The 19,131-nt window shown below is 45.0% G+C and overlaps 2 protein-coding genes across 2 annotated transcripts in view; both read right to left on the bottom strand.

Annotated features, from left to right (window-relative positions):
• Positions 1-274: 274 nt before the first annotated feature.
• Positions 275-7,596, bottom strand: LOC110495973 (A disintegrin and metalloproteinase with thrombospondin motifs 1). Its single transcript, XM_021571543.3, has 8 exons — positions 6,405-7,596; positions 4,969-5,312; positions 4,586-4,718; positions 3,979-4,436; positions 3,333-3,519; positions 2,839-3,017; positions 2,498-2,673; positions 275-2,253 (listed from the first exon to the last, which is right to left on the bottom strand). Exons 1-8 carry the CDS (start codon positions 7,027-7,029, stop codon positions 1,515-1,517), a joined length of 2,841 nt encoding a protein of 946 aa, XP_021427218.3. The 5' UTR covers positions 7,030-7,596; the 3' UTR covers positions 275-1,514.
• Positions 7,597-11,769: 4,173 nt separating this feature from the next.
• The window catches only part of LOC110495974 (A disintegrin and metalloproteinase with thrombospondin motifs 5), a 31,952-nt gene continuing 24,590 nt past the window's right edge, over positions 11,770-19,131 (bottom strand). The window contains exons 7-8 of the mRNA XM_021571544.3: positions 17,621-17,796; positions 11,770-14,271 (exon numbers count right to left, since the gene is read on the bottom strand). Of these exons, the coding sequence (XP_021427219.3) occupies positions 13,605-14,271; positions 17,621-17,796 (843 nt within the window). The 3' untranslated portion in view covers positions 11,770-13,604. The remainder of the gene's footprint in view (positions 14,272-17,620; positions 17,797-19,131) is intronic.

Here is a 19,131-nt window from a genome sequence, read left to right on the forward strand (position 1 = left end):
AAGTCAGGAGGGGCCACTGAAACACTGCCATCCAGTGGATGATATGTTTATTACATAAGAGAAATGTGATCAGACAATTAAGTATATATTGGGATTAGGTTTATTACACAAATCCACCATATATTTGCTGACGAGGGACATGTTTGTGAGTGTGTGTGCACGCGCATAGAGTGGAATAGATTGAGGTGTGTGTATAGAGTCAGATATATTGAGGTGTGTGTGTGTGTATGGATGTGTAAGAATACCAAGACACACCACACACATGACAACAGTATATAGGTCAACGTGATACTTTATTATTCATAAACCTAGGACCATATATATAATACTGTATAAATACTCTATATACTCTACATCCTTCTGTTATTTCAATATAATAACAAATAAAAATACAACAATAATATTAAAAAGCAACAAGATTATACTTAACAACAATAAATAATGTTTGGATATTCTGTACAAAACGTCATCATAAAAAAAAAACCTTCTCGGAAGGCAGGAGAGACTTACTTATGAAGTAGTAGCAGGAGAGAAGCCACACACACACACACGCGTTCGCTTGCTCACACACCTCTTTGGTCTAGGACGGGGCGGAGTTATATGGCTTTGAAATTGTTTTTTGTTCAGTCCAGGATGCATCTTGAATAATACGTGTATTGGAATGAGTCTATTGGGAGATTCTACTGGAATGTTAGCAGCACATATCAACTTGTTCAGGAATGACCGAAGTTGATTGAAATGAACTGTATTGAGTTAGTTTGGTTGCGTACAAAGTCGTATGGATTAGGAGGGACAATCCGGATTGTCTTTTGTTCAGCACCTTTTGAAACAGGAAGTGCCTCCAACCGATACAGGGAGTGGAATGTGTGGCAGTGAGACCATTCATTTGTTTCTAATACATATACATACATCCTCACCCCAAGGTAACCAATTCTGTACAGTGATACATATAGTCCCCCCCCAAGATGTCTGTCCAGTCCAGCTAGGACAGACTGCCCCCCCCCCCCCCCACACACACACACGAACACAAGCATGCCATTGGCACCTAAAGCAGCATGCTTTTTCGAAAGAGAAGTGTCCATTTAAACTCTTCCTCCATCTCAGCTCCACTGACATGGGTGGGGGGTGGAGGGAGGGAGAAGGGCGCAGTGTGCCTGCAATGTGCCCCCGTGCCAGCCCAGCAGGCAACTGCACCAAGTCTATGCGGTGTTCTAGGGGTGGCAGTGCCACGGAGCAGACCCAAACAACACTAAAGTCTAACCTCAAAGTGGCTGGAGGGAATTGAGAGAGATGTTGTTGGCTCTGCAGTGTCAGTCAATCAGTCGGCCACTTTGGACCCATTGGACCCCAGAAAACACCCACGAAAGCACTCTGCTTGGGATGTAAACATTCTCATGATAGGTCAATGTGTTTTCAGATGCAAAGTTCATGACGATATGGTTGTTTTAGTCTTTTTCTATCTTTCTTTCATGAGTTGTTCTTTAGGGACGTAATAATGAGGTGGGCTGACAAACTTAGCAGGTGCTCTGGTTGCACAAGTCCAGCAGTGGTCGAGGCCTGTCTTTATGGTCGCAGCTCTCGTGGGCGAGTGTACGCCCGTTGTGTCCCACGCAGCGTAGCGGCCGCTTGCGGAACCCACGGCCACAGCTCTTGGAGCACACCGACCACTCCCCCAGGAACCACGAAGGACAGGGGTCTGGGGCGCAGGGGCATGAAGCCAACGGGCGCAGCTCTTCCGGGCACTCCCGCGATGGCCGCCCCTGGGGATCCAGACACAGCACCTCCCTCTGTTGAGTACCGCCCCCACAGCTCTGCGAGCATGGGCCCCACTCCCGCAGGGTCCACTCAGCTTCCCCCAGCTCCCGGATGGCATTGATGGACTGACGGCGTGCCACCGTTCCGCCACTAGGTGACACCAAAACGGGTCTTGGCGCAAAGTAGCTGTATTTGACACGGGGGCGGGGCGAGTCGCCTACAGACAACACCTGGATGGTCAGGGCCTCGGGGAGGGGCGAGAAGCTGCGTAGACGCTCCAGGGAGGCGGAGCTACCGCTGTATCGTAGCAACGCCCCCTTGAGGGCGATGTCTGTTTCGAGAGTCATCAGCTTGTAGTCGCCGTTCAGGAGGTATGTGCCGTCCTGGCGCAACACTGCCAGGTAGCTGTTGTCATGGCGACCCCCGCCGGGGGCACGTTGCTTCACGTCCAGGTGAGTGGCGCCAGCGGGGATGGTCACAACGTTCTGGTAACCAGGCCTGAGGGACAGAAACACACAAGGGTCAAACATAGCCAAGGGTAAAAAGTTATGCATAAGTGTTAAGAGTAAGAGACTGAGTTAAAAAAAAATGTGGCAGTGCTAAGAGGTGTGATAGAGATAGATTCATTAGAGAAAGATAGGATTCTACAGACTGTAGTAAAATATATTAAATGGGTTCAACTAGAAAACAGTCATTTCAAGTCAAAGATGGCTGTTTTGAGGTCATAGGTCATTGTTCTCACCTGGCACGCTCCAGGGCACCCGACACTTTCTTGCAGGTGGAGCCGTTGCCTCCGCACACGCTGCACTTGTCGAAGCGACGGCTGGAGCCGATGATTCGGTCACAGCCCGCCTTCACACACTGACCCTGCACACACACTGAGGTGGAGTCCGGGCTGCAGGGAGTACCGTCAGCCACCTGACAGTTGCAGAGAAACAGATGTTAGCCTAGTTAGCCTAGATAAGCATTAGCTTAGCCTAGTTAGCCTAGAGACAGTGTTAGCCTAGACAGTATTAGCCTAGTTAGCCTAGATAGTGTTTGTCTACATTTTTGCAAAAGTGTCTGTGGTGTGACCTGACTAACCTTTGGTTTCAGAATGAAGAAGTAGCCCGTGCCCTTGGCCCGGCAAACCAACTTGCAGCGGTCTTTGGGTGAGACGCCGGCATATTTGGGAACCCACTCCACGCCCTCTCCCGAACCGAACGACACCTGTGCCGAAATATCGTTGTGGGCCAGACACTGCTCCTCGCGGAACGACAGACCTTTAGAGAAAGAGGGATGAAGAGAGAGAGAGAGAGAGAGAGAGAGAGAGAGAGGTGTGATATTCACTGTTAGTTAAGCTTGAGCATTATGTTTACTTTACAGTAGGCTGTGATATTCGAATATGGCTATTCTCGAATGTGTAGAAAGTATAAGTATGGGTACAATATGCAAGTCAGTGGCCTATGTGCCTAAATAAGGATGTATAATATCAAAGTATAAATATATGAATGTGTGTAATAAGAGTCATTAGTGTATTAGCTATGTAATAAGCATGAACTAAGTATGTAATAAGTGAGGCTAGTACAGGCTCTTACCGTTGCTCTCAGGGCAGATCTCTGTGTTACAGGAGCGATATTGGATCCTCTTGCCCTCGCAGTACTTGCCCCCGTTTTTGGGCAGGGGGCTATCACAGTCCCTGAAGGAGTACTGCACCCCTCCGTTGCAGGTACGGGAGCAGTCTCCCCATGGTCCCCATACACCCCAGGCACCGTTGACTGGGGTCTGCAACAGGAGAGGACGCCATCGTTATTCATAGTCACACACACTAGCCCATATAACATTTCAATAGTCCTATAGGTAGTCCTATAGCTAAAAAGCTAATAGTAACATTCACTTTAGCCACTATGTGGTAAGGAGCTTGCTGGTTTTCTGTTCTACCTGATAATGACTTGCACACACCTGGTGTCCCTGGTCTAAATCAGTCTCTGATAACAAGGGAACAATGAAAAATGCAGTGGAACTGGCTTCAAAGTCCAGATTTGAGTTTGAGGGCCCTATAACATGTCAACACTCTAATAGCTAGCCTGATATTAAAAAAGACATAACATTGGACCTAATCCAATGTAGCTAACACTAACCAATCCCAAAGCTGAATTATGCTTCCTTTCCCCCCAATGGACCAATCCCATCGCTCCCATTGACTTTAAGACTTTGTCATAGGGCTGTGTTTATAACACCCACCTGGTGACGAGCGGCCTCCGTCTTGCTCAGACACTGTCCTGCCAGGCAGAAGCTGTCATGGCCACACAGCGTCCCATCCGCCCACGGGAAGTTCTTGGTCTGACAGACCAGAAGTCCGTTGGTTGTGGTCACTGTGCACCAGAGTGCCACACATGTGGTACTCAGGTCGGGACAGTGCTGTGACTCCTCCCCGAACGTCAGGCGACATTGGCGGTTGGCGTCGTACACGTTTCCGGGTAGCATGGCAGGGAGCGGCTGGGACTTGTGGGGCTTGTCCAATAGGCACTGGCCATGTCCGTTGTCCATGAAGGTGGTGACCATGAGGGCGGAGCAAGGCGACCAGGGCTGGAGTTGGTCCAGGTTGGACAGGGTGGACGCCATCATGTGCGAGCCCCAATGGTCACCGTTGACGCTGGCACACTGCTTGGAATCGTCGTGGGGCATGTTGAACACGTGGCCTAGAGCGCAAAGAGAGGGAGGAATGGAGAGAGGGGAGACAAGGGTTGGTTTGGGACTGAGAGAGGACATGTGTACTGTGTGTGGCTAATGACAGAGATGTGAATATATTCTGCACATGTTTCAGCTTGGCATCAGGGTGGCATCTTACCGAGTTCGTGTGCCACAGTGAATGCCGCCTGCAGCCCATCGTCCTCGATGATGGAGCAGCTCCTCTCCGGATCGCACACCGTGCCCACATCCGCCATGCCTAGTGTGTCACAGGAGTGGGCGCCGCACAGGTCCTACAGGGGGTGAGAAGGGACAAAACACATCTGTCAAACTCACTGCTTTCCCACATACAGACACAGACACAAAACCGATATCCTATAGCAGGACCCTGTTTTAAAATCAAAAGTAGCGCACTATATAGTGAATAGGGTGCCATTTGGAAAGCAGAATCAACCCTAGTAGTTGTGAAGGTGTTGCCTGTTACCACGGTAAACATTGGTGTAAAAACATTGTGAAAACTGCTAAAATACAAAAGCAACATACCGTTCGGGTGAAGAGCACGGCCGTGTCGTAGTGCTCTGGGTGGCGGTCGCTGGGCGGGTTGTGCTGCCGCTGCCACTGGCAGAAGTTGCGGAGGGTCAGGGCAGCGTTAGACGACACCTGGGGGCCGCTCTCCTCCTCGTAAACCACCAGGAGCTTGACCACGGCTAGGCTGATGGAGTTGTGGATGGTGGGGTGGCGGTAGAGGCGCGATGCCACCGCCATGATGGTCAGCAGGTAGGGCTTGAGGCCGGCACCGTGGAACTCGGCCATGGACTGATCGGCCACGATCATGATCTCCACGAAGCGAGGCGTGGACACGAAGCGCTTTGACCTCTGGTGGTGGGCTGGATGGAAAGAGAGAAGAAGGGAGAGAGGTCAGACAAACTGGCCTAGAATCAGACTTTTAATACTGCTCTCTTGTGAGAGCCTGTTTTCTCTGGTTTAAATTGATGAACTGTTAGACATAAAAGATGAAATGTCAAATTGCTTATGGCAAATATCTGAGTAGTCACAAGAGATTTTATGTGAGTTGTACCATGTGATACTACAGGCCAATCACGGGTTTGTAGGCTACAAATGTGTATTTTCAAGGGCAGATGAAGAGCTACTGAGCACTGAGCAGATCATCTCTCCAGATGTGTTTGCTGGTTGGGTGACTCAGCAGCCCCTTACAAAAACTCACATGTATTTCACATGTGATTATTACATATGAAGTGTTCCAAAAACACATGTGGAACTTCACGGGATGTCTTACCATCAGAGGCCCTCTTCCTAATGACTACATTCCCAAATTGACTTTCACTGGGCGGAAATTATGCGTGAGAGGGGGAAGAAAAATAATTCTGGGAAAATGTCTGACAGTGCTGACCTGTAACGTGCAGTACCAGGAGGAGGCGAGACTAGTTTCCACGTATCACCCCCACCAGCCCCCGTCCCAGGCCCGTACCTCCCTCCCTCGTTCACTCCCCGCTCACTTCCTCCGAGCCTTTACCCTCCCCCCTCTTGCCTGCGTATACTGTCAAAGCTGAGCCCATTCCCCGTTAACCCTCGTTGTGCACCGGTCAAATTATCGACTTATCCACCCTTACCTCAACATTTAAATATATAGCCTGCGCTGTGTAATTATTAGAGTCTCAGATGTTTGCGTAAAAGGGGTATTTTACGGATCACTCCAAGACAGAAGTTGAGGTAGTTTGGATAGACAAATCCTCCGTTCCAGGAATTGAAGCCCCAGGACACCGCGGGTACAGGAATTGGTCCAGAGTCCATTTCGTTTGCCATACATGATGTAGACACATAACACAACTAAGTGACAATGTGGAACAGCTTGGCTTATTGTTTTTCTTACTAAAAGACGTAGGCCTATGAATATGATTTAAAGTCAGCATATTCCTAAATGGATACAAGTCAAAGGTTTTATAAGTGTTAATGCATACCTGGGTGGTCGGGGTTAGTGGTTCCATGGTTTACTTTTGTCTCCTGATTCTCTGGCAACCTGTCCTCTTCCTCGTTGACCCCGCACTTTGAGCTGCTCTCCTCTGCAAAATATTCCCGACCTCTCCGGCGAATGAGGTGGAGGTCCCCATCCATAGGCTGTGCATCACTCGATTTATTGGGATGGATGAAGTACTCTTCACCTTGGAGGTAGAATCCGCCCCGTAGTCCGTGACACAGGTTGAGAGCAGCTGCGGAGTCCTCCTCCCCGTTCACCGTGCCCGAGAAGAAGCACCGAGTCTCGGCTGCGCTGCTGTCAGATTCCCGCTGCGCCTGCGACTCGGGGCTTCCCACCACATGGAACACAAACCCAGGTGCCAGGAAGGTCTGATCCGGCTCTAGCTTCAAGACCACCCGTTTGCCAAATACGTCCAACCGGTAGACTCGCATCTCCGACTCCTTTTCTCGCTCCTCTACTGAAAGGGTCCGGCCCTGCTCGGCTTCCCTCTCAGGCCGAACCGGGTCGAGTCTGACCGGTACAACTGTACTTTCCTCCCATGTGCCGTGCGCCGCTCTCACGCACAGAGCCGTAATCAAACTGAACGAGACGCAAACGAACGACATCATATTCCGTGTCAAACCCTTCTAACTGAAAGAGAAAACTATATTGAAGTGTCTGGCGGAAGCAAGTAAAATCCGTAAAAGACTCCACTAATAACTAAAAAACATCAGTCCAAGAACTAAAACACCTCCAGTAATGAAGTAAGTCTAAAAAAAACTAAAACGGAAACAAATCCAGTGCAAAACCCATTCAAAATAGTCTACAGCTCAGACTTAATATCTTGGTGCTTCAAGCTCGAGTCTTATATTCTCTTGCTCGAAAAAAGCTCAGCAATAGATCAATTCCAACTATTCGGAACGTTGGTGTTTCTTTCAGCCCTGTCTTGAATACTCAACAGCTGTTTGAGTTTCTATGTGACTTCGGGGCAGTAATTGTTTTCTACTGTGCCGTCTAGTTTCTGCTCATATTTCGCATTAAAGGCGGACAGACCCCGGCTCCCTATATATCCCCAAACTCGGGACCACCCCTTCCCGAAGCCGCTTTGATCTTTTAGAGGCAAAATCTCGTGCGCAACAAAACGCAGACATAGAGACGTGCCATAATAATCAATCAATGTGGAGTGGGACGCGTTTGGCCCAGGAAACTTTTTTTCCCCCTGCTCCGCTTGTAGGCGGGACTATAGCCCTCACTCCTCTTCCCATACTCCGTCCTCCCCCTAAATGTTCTCATCATTTACACTAAAAACTCTCATACTTTTCGCCCCTGCTACTTTTACGCGGTGCTCATATATAGGCTATACCCACACGTTGAATGTAAATTATACTTCATGAGGGTAGCAGTGGTTTATATGTGGCAGGGTTGTGGTGTCTGTGAAACTGGGGATCTGGGGATAGCATGTCAGACATGGCATCTATAGCACCGGGGCTCGATACCCGGAGCTTGGAGTCGTTTGCATCGCCGCAGTGTCAAGCGAGCCGTGCGCCGTGGCGGCCTGGTGGGATTCCGTAGCTCTTCGGGGAGAGGGAGCGCAGAGGGGCCGGTGAGTTCTTAAGGTGGAATAGTCCCTTGGACGCATCTCCTCCACTCAACTCTCCGAGGCCGTGGCCCCTCTCCTTGGGCGGACACCCCCTCCTCTCCCAGCCCCCCCCCCTCTCAAACATACGGTGCAAACCGCATCACTTGTGTAAATCCAGAACTCTGGAACCGTACCAAAATAATTATCGACGGATTACTCGCCCCCTCCTAGTGACCGAGTAATTATTTGCTTAGTATTATATACCACGTTAGAATAATGATACATGACACACCAATAAAATACAAAACACAGCCGTGTCTATCTGTAGTAAGTCTATTTACATGTACATGTTAGTCTATTCACCCAGATGACAGGACAGACAATTGGTACATACCGTATGGGAACAAAACGAGACGTCACAGGTACAGTGCAGGAACACCAATAGCCAAGGGAAAAGATCAAGAGATAAGATGGATAAAGTGCCATACACGGTGGTCTCACCCTCTTAGTGAACTGCGAGTCTGTTATGAATATGGCCTGGCAAGTAGAGTATATGAGGGGAACATTTATAATCAATTCACTAAATGCGTTTTTAACGCATTAGTTGGAGTCTACATCATGCTAATTTAATTGCCCATTTCGAGGGGAGAAGCGTGATGGGCCACCTTAAACGCAACAGGTCGGGTAGAGGGAATAGTTGTCGTGACATAGTTCTCCAACAGATGTCAGGCGTGGACCGTGGAAAAAAAGTATCAAAGGACCATGGCTATGGCTCCACTACTGCCATAAATCCAATACATGGCACATGCTATTTGTGTGCATTGACATGTCACACATGTAAAGGGACAAAAATATGAATTGGCTGTATGTAAGATCATAACTTCTATCTTTATTAACCCAGTTATGGAGTCATTAGGGATTCTAAATCATGTCCAAAAGGCCACAAAATGAACAGGACCATGATACCACCCTCAACTGTACACTTCTGTGGCATAGAAGGGCATTTAGTCCCAATTCTTGTTGAAGGGTCATTGATTGCCAAATCCAGTATCGTTGAATTAATTATGTATTACGAATGACATCTTGTCCTGTATGGCTCAGTTGGTAGAGCATGGCACTTGCAACAGCAGGATTCGGGGTTCAATTCCTGGGGCCACCCACACAAAAAACTGTAAGTCGCTTTGGATAAAAGAGTCTGCTCAATGGCATATATGGACATGGCACCTCTGCTCTCTCTAAATGTCTTATTCTGAGGTCCAATGTTATTTTGGGATCACAAGTGAAGGCAATAGGTTGGTGTTGTTGTTTTTATTGGGTATTACATTTAGGCACAGAAAAGGGTTTGCAAGGCCTAGTCATATAGTATTATTGTGTATGTCAAGATAATTTCTTGGTTACAAAAGCCCTATAGCCTGCAGATGGCAGCACAACATCACATTTGACCTCAGTGTTCTGACTTCAGTACCACGGGACTGTAATTTCCATCAATGCAAACACTCGACAGGCCACATAGGGACTTACAGTGACTCTACAGCACTCTTACTATTCCCTAGAATGGAGCAATAAATTACACTAGAACATAGTGAACATATCAGCCCTTAAAGGGGCAATCTGGGATTGCTACATACATTTTTCAACTTTTAAATGAATGATCACTGAACCCCATATTGCCCCTGTGAAGGGAGACAGGGCTATTATATAATAGCATATGCAGCTACACCATGATTGTTGTACACATATCAGTTTCTTAAGGGAGTAACAGTTATTACGCTATCTTAATGGACAAGTCATACGGAGAGATGGAGTCTACTACACAACATTTAGCACGCATATTCATTTATATGAGGGCGTGAAGGTTAAGTACACTACATCCCCATTGGCTATAAAAAGGAATGAATGTCACTACATTCTAGAGTGTGTGTGTGTGTGTGTGTGTGTCAAATCTGACGTTTGCACTTTTGCATATCAAACTCCATCCGCCGCTACTCATCATGGAGCAGTTCATACAGTAGTCCCTGTGCCCTTTTGATGTCTTCTTAATAGCAACAGGGTAAACGCACGCACGCATGCCAGCACTGCACACACGCACACACTTCTACTCTCATCTGACCTGGGATTGTGGTACAATGATCTATCATCGTCGGAATCATCATCAATCGCGTAGTGAACAAGTTAAAGACAACGCCTTAGTAAATGCAGGTATATGAGGTACAGCCATTGAATAATGAGAAGGGAAGAGCAAGGGTATGGTCTTCCCTGAACTCCATGAGGTGAGGGTGACACTAAACAATAGCCAACTAGGTTTTTATGTTCCTTTTCTTAACTGTGACTTATGCTGTGAATTATAATGGTTATACTTTCATCACCTATCAGTTGTTTTCTCTCTTCTTCACAAAGAGTGGAAATGGTCTTTGAGTTCTTCTCTCCTAGCGGTTATACTGTCGCTGTTATACTGTTGCAGATCGGTGTAGTCTGGCTGTCCGTCTCCATCGTCCATTCCAATTCACAAAATGAAAAATGCCATTCACTGTCATTGAAGAGATTTTTTAATGATTGAACTGGGATTTTAAATCAATTCCTGAATGGACCGATCACCGTACGTTCCATTTGACCCGAGTGCATTGTCACATGCTCTAACAGGAGTAGTTTTGATCACATTGTCATGGGGCACAACTGTATGCATGGTTTCATGACCATAGGCCATAATCTAACAAGACCTGGCAACAAGGCTTTATCCTCTTATATGTCATGTAAAAAGGCTGAATGAGAGGGAGAGAGAGAGAGAGGATGCTTTGCTACTTCGCCCTTTCAAAAGATGTTTCGTACCCCAAGGGTCTTTCCTAGTAAACATTTGAAAAAGTTCTGAACACGTCCAATAAATGAATGAAACAGACAGAGCTTTTAAAAATATACATTTAATGTACATATATTCATGTAGATGACTAGAAAATACACTTTTCTTAAAAATGATTTATTCTGCACAGTCATATTCTTAGTTAAATAGTAAATATGATACAACATTGCCATTATAATAAATAAATTCATCACGTTTTATTTCACATACCAGTTGTACAAACAATAAATTACAAGTTCAGTGCTGTGTTTCTGTCGTTCAACGAAAGGGTCTTTTCCCATGGGAAGTGTCAAACAGTAATACATATACAGTATGTGTGTGTGTGTCTGTGTGTTTGTATGCGTGTGGTTTAATTTTCTTTCCATATTTATGTGTGTGTGCAAAATGTATTCTGTACATATGTGATATTGGTGTTTATATCTAAATGTGTAATTAAGTCATTTGGGGGTGTTGTGTATTCTTTATGTGAATGTGTGTCTGTGCCTGTGTATGAGAAATGAGAAATAGGGAGTTGTGCCTATGTGGCAAGAGCCCATATGTATCCAGTATAATGCATGTCTATCATCACTCTTGAAAAGGTGTGTGGTATAGCATTACAAGCTCATGAGGGACAGAGGGATGACGGAGAATGGATGGTAGTGGATGTGAGAGTGAGTGAAAGAGTGAGTGTGAGAAATGGATAGCTTAAACAAGAATGTGTCAATATGTTGAATGAGAGATGGAGAGGGTGAGCGAGTGAGAGAGAGATAGAGAGAAAGAGCGAGCGAGCGAGCTGTAGAAGTGTATTTGGTCAGGTATGACTGGGATAGTTTCCCTCTTGCTGTATTTGCGAGTATCCAGTGCACACATTGTCATACTAGCAATCATTTCTTTTTTTCCTAGACAGACAGACAGACAGACAGACAGACAGACAGACAGACAGACAGACAGACAGACAGACAGACAGACAGACAGACAGACAGACAGACAGACAGACAGACAGACAGACAGACAGACAGACAGACAGACAGACAGACAGACAGACAGACAGACAGACAGACAGAGACATGGAGAGCCAAAGAAACACAGTGACAAAATGGTAGCGACCCTCTAGCGCCCGCATAGTGATACAAATGGAACTGAGGGTTAAAGTCCATTAAAAGAGTTTAGGACACTGAATATGACAAAAACACTATATGTTTACACTTGTATGTTTACAATACACACACACACACACACACACACACACACACACACACACACACACACACACACACACACACACACACACACACACACACACACACACACACACACAAATGTCAAGCTTAGCCCCACTCATTATGTAATCCCATAACATTACAACCTTTAACCTCCACAAAGGTCAGAGTTGAAGGGTCACCATGGTCTTTTGGCCCAGAGTCACTCTATAGGTGTCACTGGGCATTGGCAGTTGGCAGTGCTGAGCGATTAGTGCTTTTTGAGGTCGGTTTGGTTTTTGTTCGATTATTAAAATATCAATATTTAAAAAATATATTAAATGCACTATGCATTATGTGGGTTGAATGCTGAAACAACATTTATTCACATTACTTTACTTTAATAAAATATTTCAGTTGTTTATATTACATTTGTTTAATTTTATGATTTTAATATTTAATTCCAAGTTATTTCTATAGAGCTGCTGCCTATGCTGTCTGACAAAATCAGTATTTTAGTAGTTCTTAAAAGTAAAATATGCTGCTGAATACCAACTATCAACCACTTAGATTATGCATTTTCAGGTAGAGATACTTCGCAAAGTAACTGCTCTCTATCCCTCTCGATCGCACATTCTTCTGTACTAACCTAATGTAGCAGGCATAAAAGAAAGACACAGACCGGACAAGTACGCACGCAATCGATTATGATCATTGTAGTTAATTAGCATGTTTTCTGCACTAAATTATTTTGAATATTGGCCTGTTGGAAACTACAACTCCCTACAACTACATCGCACAGTTCGGGATTCAGTTGATTTATTTCAAGAGAAACTGCCCAATGTACGCATTGACTTCACAGAAAAAAAACATAACTAAATGGAATTCAAATAATTGAAACGAAGTCTGTCAATTAGTTGTTTAAAAACCAAAATAATAAACACAATTTAGGTTAATCGCTCAGCACTAGCTGTTGGGCACAGCTCTGCCCCAACTCACTCCATCACTGTGTGTCCATTTTCTGACCTGGGATGTTTGCAGTGCGGTTCAACCCCATTTCTGGACTGGTTACAGTAAGGATTGGTCGCTCTTGCTTGTGCCCCCAGCCTACTTCCTGGTCCGCAATCCAAACAGGAAGTTGGATAGACCAATCGTATGTGGAGAATCGGCCGTGGGAGGAGCGAGAAGAAAAAGGGGACCCCGAAGGGAAGTGGAGAAAAAGTACCACGCAACAGACTAGTACGGAGGCCCATTGTCCAGAGGTGTGCAGTCACACAAGACAAAGAGACAAAGCGGACAATCATGAAAAACCCACAGTAGCAAGAACATACAGAAAAGCAAACAAAATGTGTCATTAACAGAGGAATACAAACGAAACCTTCAGATAGAGGAGGGATTTGGCAAGTGGGTGGTTGTTGATTGGGGCGGCTGCACTATTCGGAAGTGTCCACATGTATCTGTCGTATGTCTGTAGCTATGCCAAGCAGGGCCTGGCATAGTAGGTGTGGGGGTAAGGAAGAGGAGGGGTTGACTGTCAATAACCAATGTCTGTGTGTAGCCCCTACTTTCAGGGGAGTCTAGTTTCTGGTCCTTTCAACACTTTTTCACTAGGCATTGTTTGAAGGCGGAGGGGCGGTCGCCCAGAGGGCAACCCTTGGCCAGCTTGGCCTGCGGGTCCTTGCACTGCACCGTGCGGCTCTGCCAGCCCGTGTCACAAGTCCTGGAGCAGATCATCCAGGGGCCAGTCACCCACTGGGGCCCAGAGGCCGCCGTCGACACCCCTGGGGCTGTAGAGAGAGCCATGGCTGAAAACGGGGCCGATGTGGTTCTACTGCTTGATCTTGTAGAGGTGGTTGTTGTAGTAGTAGTGGTGGATGTGGTTGTGGAGGTGTGCAGGGGAGGTGGCGGTGGTGGAGCCAAAACCCGACGGGGCATGAAGAAGCTGTAGCGGATATCCAGGGGCCTCTTGGAGTCCGTGGCCAGAATCTGAACTGTAAGGGCCTCTCTGAGGGCCCCAGGGCCCATGCTGTGTAGCCACTCATCCCGCTGGCTCCAGCCACTGTAGTTGAGCACCGAACCGTTGAGGGGGATGACTGTCTCTGAGGTAGAGATCATGAACTTGCCGTTGAGGAGGTAGTCGCCACCGGGACGACGCAGGGCCAGGTAGGCTGTGTACCGGGGCTGATCCTTGGGCTTGTGCTGGCGGACCTTGATGTGGGTGGAGCCCTCTGGGATCTTCACAACGTCTGTGTAGCCCTTACTGCATGGGGGAGGGAGAGAGGGGAGAAAGCAGTTACAGGAGAGTGTTTACAGGAGAGAATTTTACAAACTGACTCGTTGGAAAGGTGGCATCCTATGTTGGTGCCACGTTGAAAGTCACTGAACTCTTCAGTATGGCCATTGTACTGTCATTGTTTGTCTATGGAGATTGCATAGCTGTGTGCTCAATTTTATAAACTTGTCAGCAACGGGTGTGGTTGAAATAGCAGAATTCACTCATTTGAAGGGGTGTATATATAGTGTATGTCTATCTTCACCATTAGAAGGTGTGATTTAGAATTACAAACTCATGACGTACAGTGAAAAGAAAAAGTATGAGAACCCTTTGGAATTACCTGGATTTATGCATAAATTGGTCATCAAATTTGATCCGATCTTCATCTGAGTCACAACAATAGAAAAACATAGTGTGCTTAAACTAATAACTCACAAATTATTGTATTTTTTCTTGTCTATAATGTATACATCATTTAAACATTCACAGTGTAGTTTGGAAAAGATATGTGAAACCCTAGGCTAATAACTTCTCCAAAAGCTAATTGGAGTCAGGAGTCAACTAACCCGGAGTCCAATCAATGAGACGAGATTGGAGATCTTGGTTAGGGCTGCCTTGCCCTATAAAAAACACTCACAAAATTTTAGTTTGCTATTCACAAGAAGCATTACCTGATGTGAGCCATGCCTTGAACAAAAGAGATCTCAGAAGATCTTAGATTAAGAATTTTTGACTTGCATAAAGCTGGAAAGGGTTACAAAAGTATCTCTAAAAGCCTTGATGTTCATACGGTAAGTCAAATTGTCTATAAATGGAGAAAGTTCAGCACTGTTGCTACTCTCCCTAGGAGTGGCAGTCCTGCAAAGACGACTACAAGAGCACAGCACAGAATGCTCAGTAAGGTTAAGAAGAATCCTAGTGTCAGCTAAAGACTTACAGAAACCTCTGGAACATGATAACATCTCTGTTGACAAGTCTACGATACGTATAACACTAAACAGGAATGGTGCTCATGGGAGGACACCACGGAAGAAGCCACTGCTGTCCAAAAAAAACATTACTGCACGTCTGAAGTTTGAAAAATGTGCACCTGGATGTTCAAAATATTCTGTGTACAGATGAAACTACAGTTGAGATGTTTGTAAGGAACACACAACACTATGTGTGGAGACAAAATAAACAGCACACCAACATCAAAACCTCATCCCAGCTGTAAAGTATGGTGGAGGGAGCATCATGGTTTGGGGCTGCTTTGCTGCCTCAGGGCCTGGACAGCTTGCTAAAAATGAATTCCAAAGTTTATCAAGACATTTTGCAGGAGAATGTTAGGCTATCTGTCTGCCAATTGAAGCTCAACAGAAGTTGAACCCAACCGAATGGGTTCAACAGAAGAAAATACACCTTCTGGAGTGGCCCAGTCAAAGTCCTGACCTCAACCCGATTGAGATGCTGTGGCATGACCTCAAGAGAACAGTTCACACCAGACATCCCAAGAATATTGCTGAACTGGAACAGTTTTGTACAGAGGAATGGTCTAAAATTCGTCCTGACTGGTATGCAGGTCTGATCCGCAACTACAGAAAACGTTTGGTTGAGGTTATTACTGCCAAAGGAGGGTCAACCGGTTATTAAATCCAAGGGTTCACATACTTTCCCCACACTGCACTGTGAATGTTTACACGGTGTGTTCAATAAATGTGTGTTATTAGTTGAAACCGACTGTGTTTGTCTATTGTTGTGACCTAGATGAAGATCAGATCAAATTTTAGGACCAATTTATACAGAAATCCATGTATTTCCAAAGGGTTCATACTTTTTCTTGCCACTGTATAGAGAGATGAGGGAGAAGGGTGGATGTGAGAGGGAGTGAAAGAGTGAGTGTGAGAAATGTATATCTTTAAAACCTGTTGGTACTAGGGGGCAGTATTTTCATTTTTGGAAAAAAAACCTTCCCGTTTTAAATGGGATATTTTGTCAGGAAAAGATGCTAGAATATGCATATAATTGACAGCTTTCGATAGAAAACACTCTAACGTTTCCAAAACTGTAAAGATATTGTCTGTGAGTATAACATGATGTTGCAGGCGAAAGCCTGAGAAAAATCCAATCCGTAAGTGCCCCAGGTTTTGAAAACGCTGCGTTCCAATGACTCCCTATTTGGCTGTGAATGTACCATCAACGAGCTTACGCTTTCTACGTATTCCCCAAGGTGTCTACAGCATTGTGACGTAGTTTTACGCATTTCTGTTGAAGAATAGCCGTAGGTAAGTGGTCATATGGTGGCTCCGAGAGAGATTCTCACGTAAAATACAGAGGTAGCCATTACTCCAATCGGTTCTAGTGAAAAACGAATTGTCCCGACGGATATATTATCGAATAGATATTAGAAAAACACCTTGAGGATGGAATCTAAACAACGTTTGCCATGTTTCTGTCGATATTATGGAGCTAATTTGGAATATTTTTCGCCGTTGTGGTGACCGCAATTTCCGGGCGATTTCTCAGCCAAACGTGAAGAACAAACGGAGCTGTTTCGCCTACAAAAATAATATTTTGGGAAAAAATGAACTTTGGCTATCTACCTGGGAGTCTCGTGAGTGAAAACATTCAAAGTTCATCAAAGGTAAACAATTTAATTTGATTGCTTTTCTGATATCCGTGACAAGGTTGCCTGCTGCTAGCAAGGCATAATGCTATGCTAGGTTATGATAAACTTACACAAATGCTTGTCTAGCGTTGGCTGTAAAGCATATTTTGAAAATCTGAGATGACAGGGTGATTAACAAAAGGCTAAGCTGTGTTCCAATATATTTCACTTGTGATTTTCATGAATAGGAATATTTTCTAGGAAGATTTATATCCGTTGCGTTATGCTAATTCGTGTCAGGCAATGATTACGCTCCCGGATCCGGGTTTGAGAGTCACAAGAAGTTTTAAGAAGAATGTGTCAATGTGTCGAATGAAAGCTGTCTTTCTCTCCAATCTATAGACCATTCCTTCAAATGTACTAAAGATGTACAGATGTGTTAAAATACAGTTTACTCGCACACTTTCACTTTACAATTGAGTGCAACGGAGCGGAATGTTTTTATTTTTCAAAATTGTTTGAACGGCTATTTTTACCTATACGCACCTGCAACTTATTACAGGTGAGAGAAATTACACAATTAACAAGAATCATTGCCTCCAAACAAATATTTAGAATTTTGAATAATTAAGTAAAGGCCATTTTTGATTTTGATTTGGTATTTTCTTGGTGCTGCGCATCTGACAAATACACATGTAAACACCAAGTGTTTTTTCAACTTCAGTGTGTGTATGTGGATTCCCTTACCTCATCTTGGTGAAGTTGCCTATCACTCTGATGCAGCCGGTGCTGTCCCCTCCACAGATGCCACACTTGTCAAACTGCAGCTTGGAGCCGATGATGCCGTCACAGCCGGTACGCACACACTTGCCCTTCACACACACTGAGCTGCTGTACGGTCGACATTCTGTCCCGTCCACCACCTGGAGAAGGAGATATTAGCATATTGGTTGTTGTTGTTGTTGTAGTCTTCATCATCATAGAGGCTCGCCTCGTAGGAGATTGTTGCTGATTACTGCCGAGGTGTGGTGGTCTCACAGGCGCTTATAGCTGCAGAAGCATTACCCAGGTGGGTGCTACAGATTTGGTGGTAGATGTTTTAGCCTACCTACAAAGGAGGAGTAGCTGTGAACTTCAATGACAGTGGTGCCTGATGAAGAGCCTGACCATCTGACTGTTATTTTTCTCTCGCTGGCTGTATGATGAACTATCGACGCCACCTGCATTCAACTCTACTTTACTGAACTGCGTCATTATTTATCTGTGGTAGACCATCTCCCTGAAATATATATTTTTAAAGCGACTTTGAGATTCTGTATGAATAGCGGTACATAAAATAAATCTATCATCTTCATCATCATCATCATGGGTATATTATCATGTACAGTGCCTTCAGAAAGTATTCACACCCCTTGACTTTTTACATTTTTTTGTTGTGTTACAGCCTGATCACACACAATACCCCATAATGTCAAAGCGGAATTTTGTTTGTAGAACATTTTTGAAATTAAAACAATTAAAAGCTGAAATGTCTTGAGTCAATAAATATTCAACCCCTTTGTTATGGCAAGCCGAAATAAGTTCAGGAGTAAAAAATGGCTTAAAACACATAAGTTGCACGGACTCATTCTGTGTTCAATAATAGTGGTTAATATGACTTTTGAATGACTACCCCATCACTGTACCCCACACATACAATTATCTGTTAAGGTCCCTCAATCGAGTAATGAATTTCAAGCAAAAGAAGGGCACCGATTGATATATGTGCAAAAAAAAAAGCAGATGTGGAATAGCCTTTTGAGCATGGTGAAGTTATTAATTACACTTTGGATGGTGTATCAATATTATATATATATAATATATCAAACATATTCCAAAACCTGCATCCTGTTTGCAACAAGGCACTTAAGTAATACTGCAAAAAATGTGGCTTTACTTTTTGTCCTGAATACAAAGCGTTATGTATGGGGTAAACCAACACAACCCTTCACTTAGTACCATTCTTTATATTTTCAAGCATGGTGGTGGCTGCATCATGTTATGGGTGTGCTTGTCATCGGCAAGGACCAGGGAGATTTTTTAGGATAAAAAGAAATGGAATACAGCTAAGCACAGGCGAAATCCTAGAGGAAAACCTGGTTCAGTCTTCTTTCTAACAGACACTAGGAGACAAATTCACAATTGAGCAGGACAATAACCTAAAACACAAGGCCAAATCTACACTGGAGTTGCTTTCCAATGCGACATTGAATGTTCCT

Source organism: Oncorhynchus mykiss, chromosome 18 (assembly GCF_057628025.1).
Source record: "Oncorhynchus mykiss isolate SJ-2025 chromosome 18, ASM5762802v1, whole genome shotgun sequence".
Taxonomy (NCBI): Eukaryota; Metazoa; Chordata; class Actinopteri; order Salmoniformes; family Salmonidae; genus Oncorhynchus; species Oncorhynchus mykiss.

Excerpts from the sequence above, each read along its gene's own strand:
- LOC110495973 (XM_021571543.3), bottom strand. The coding sequence starts at position 7,029 with ATGATGTCGTTCGTTTGCGTCTCGTTCAGTTTGATTACGGCTCTGTGC. Across the intron at positions 4,437-4,585 it reads CACTGTGGCACACGAACTCG|GCCACGTGTTCAACATGCCC; the intron begins GTAAGATGCCAC and ends TTTGCGCTCTAG. Across the intron at positions 2,674-2,838 it reads TCTTCATTCTGAAACCAAAG|GTGGCTGACGGTACTCCCTG; the intron begins GTTAGTCAGGTC and ends TGCAACTGTCAG.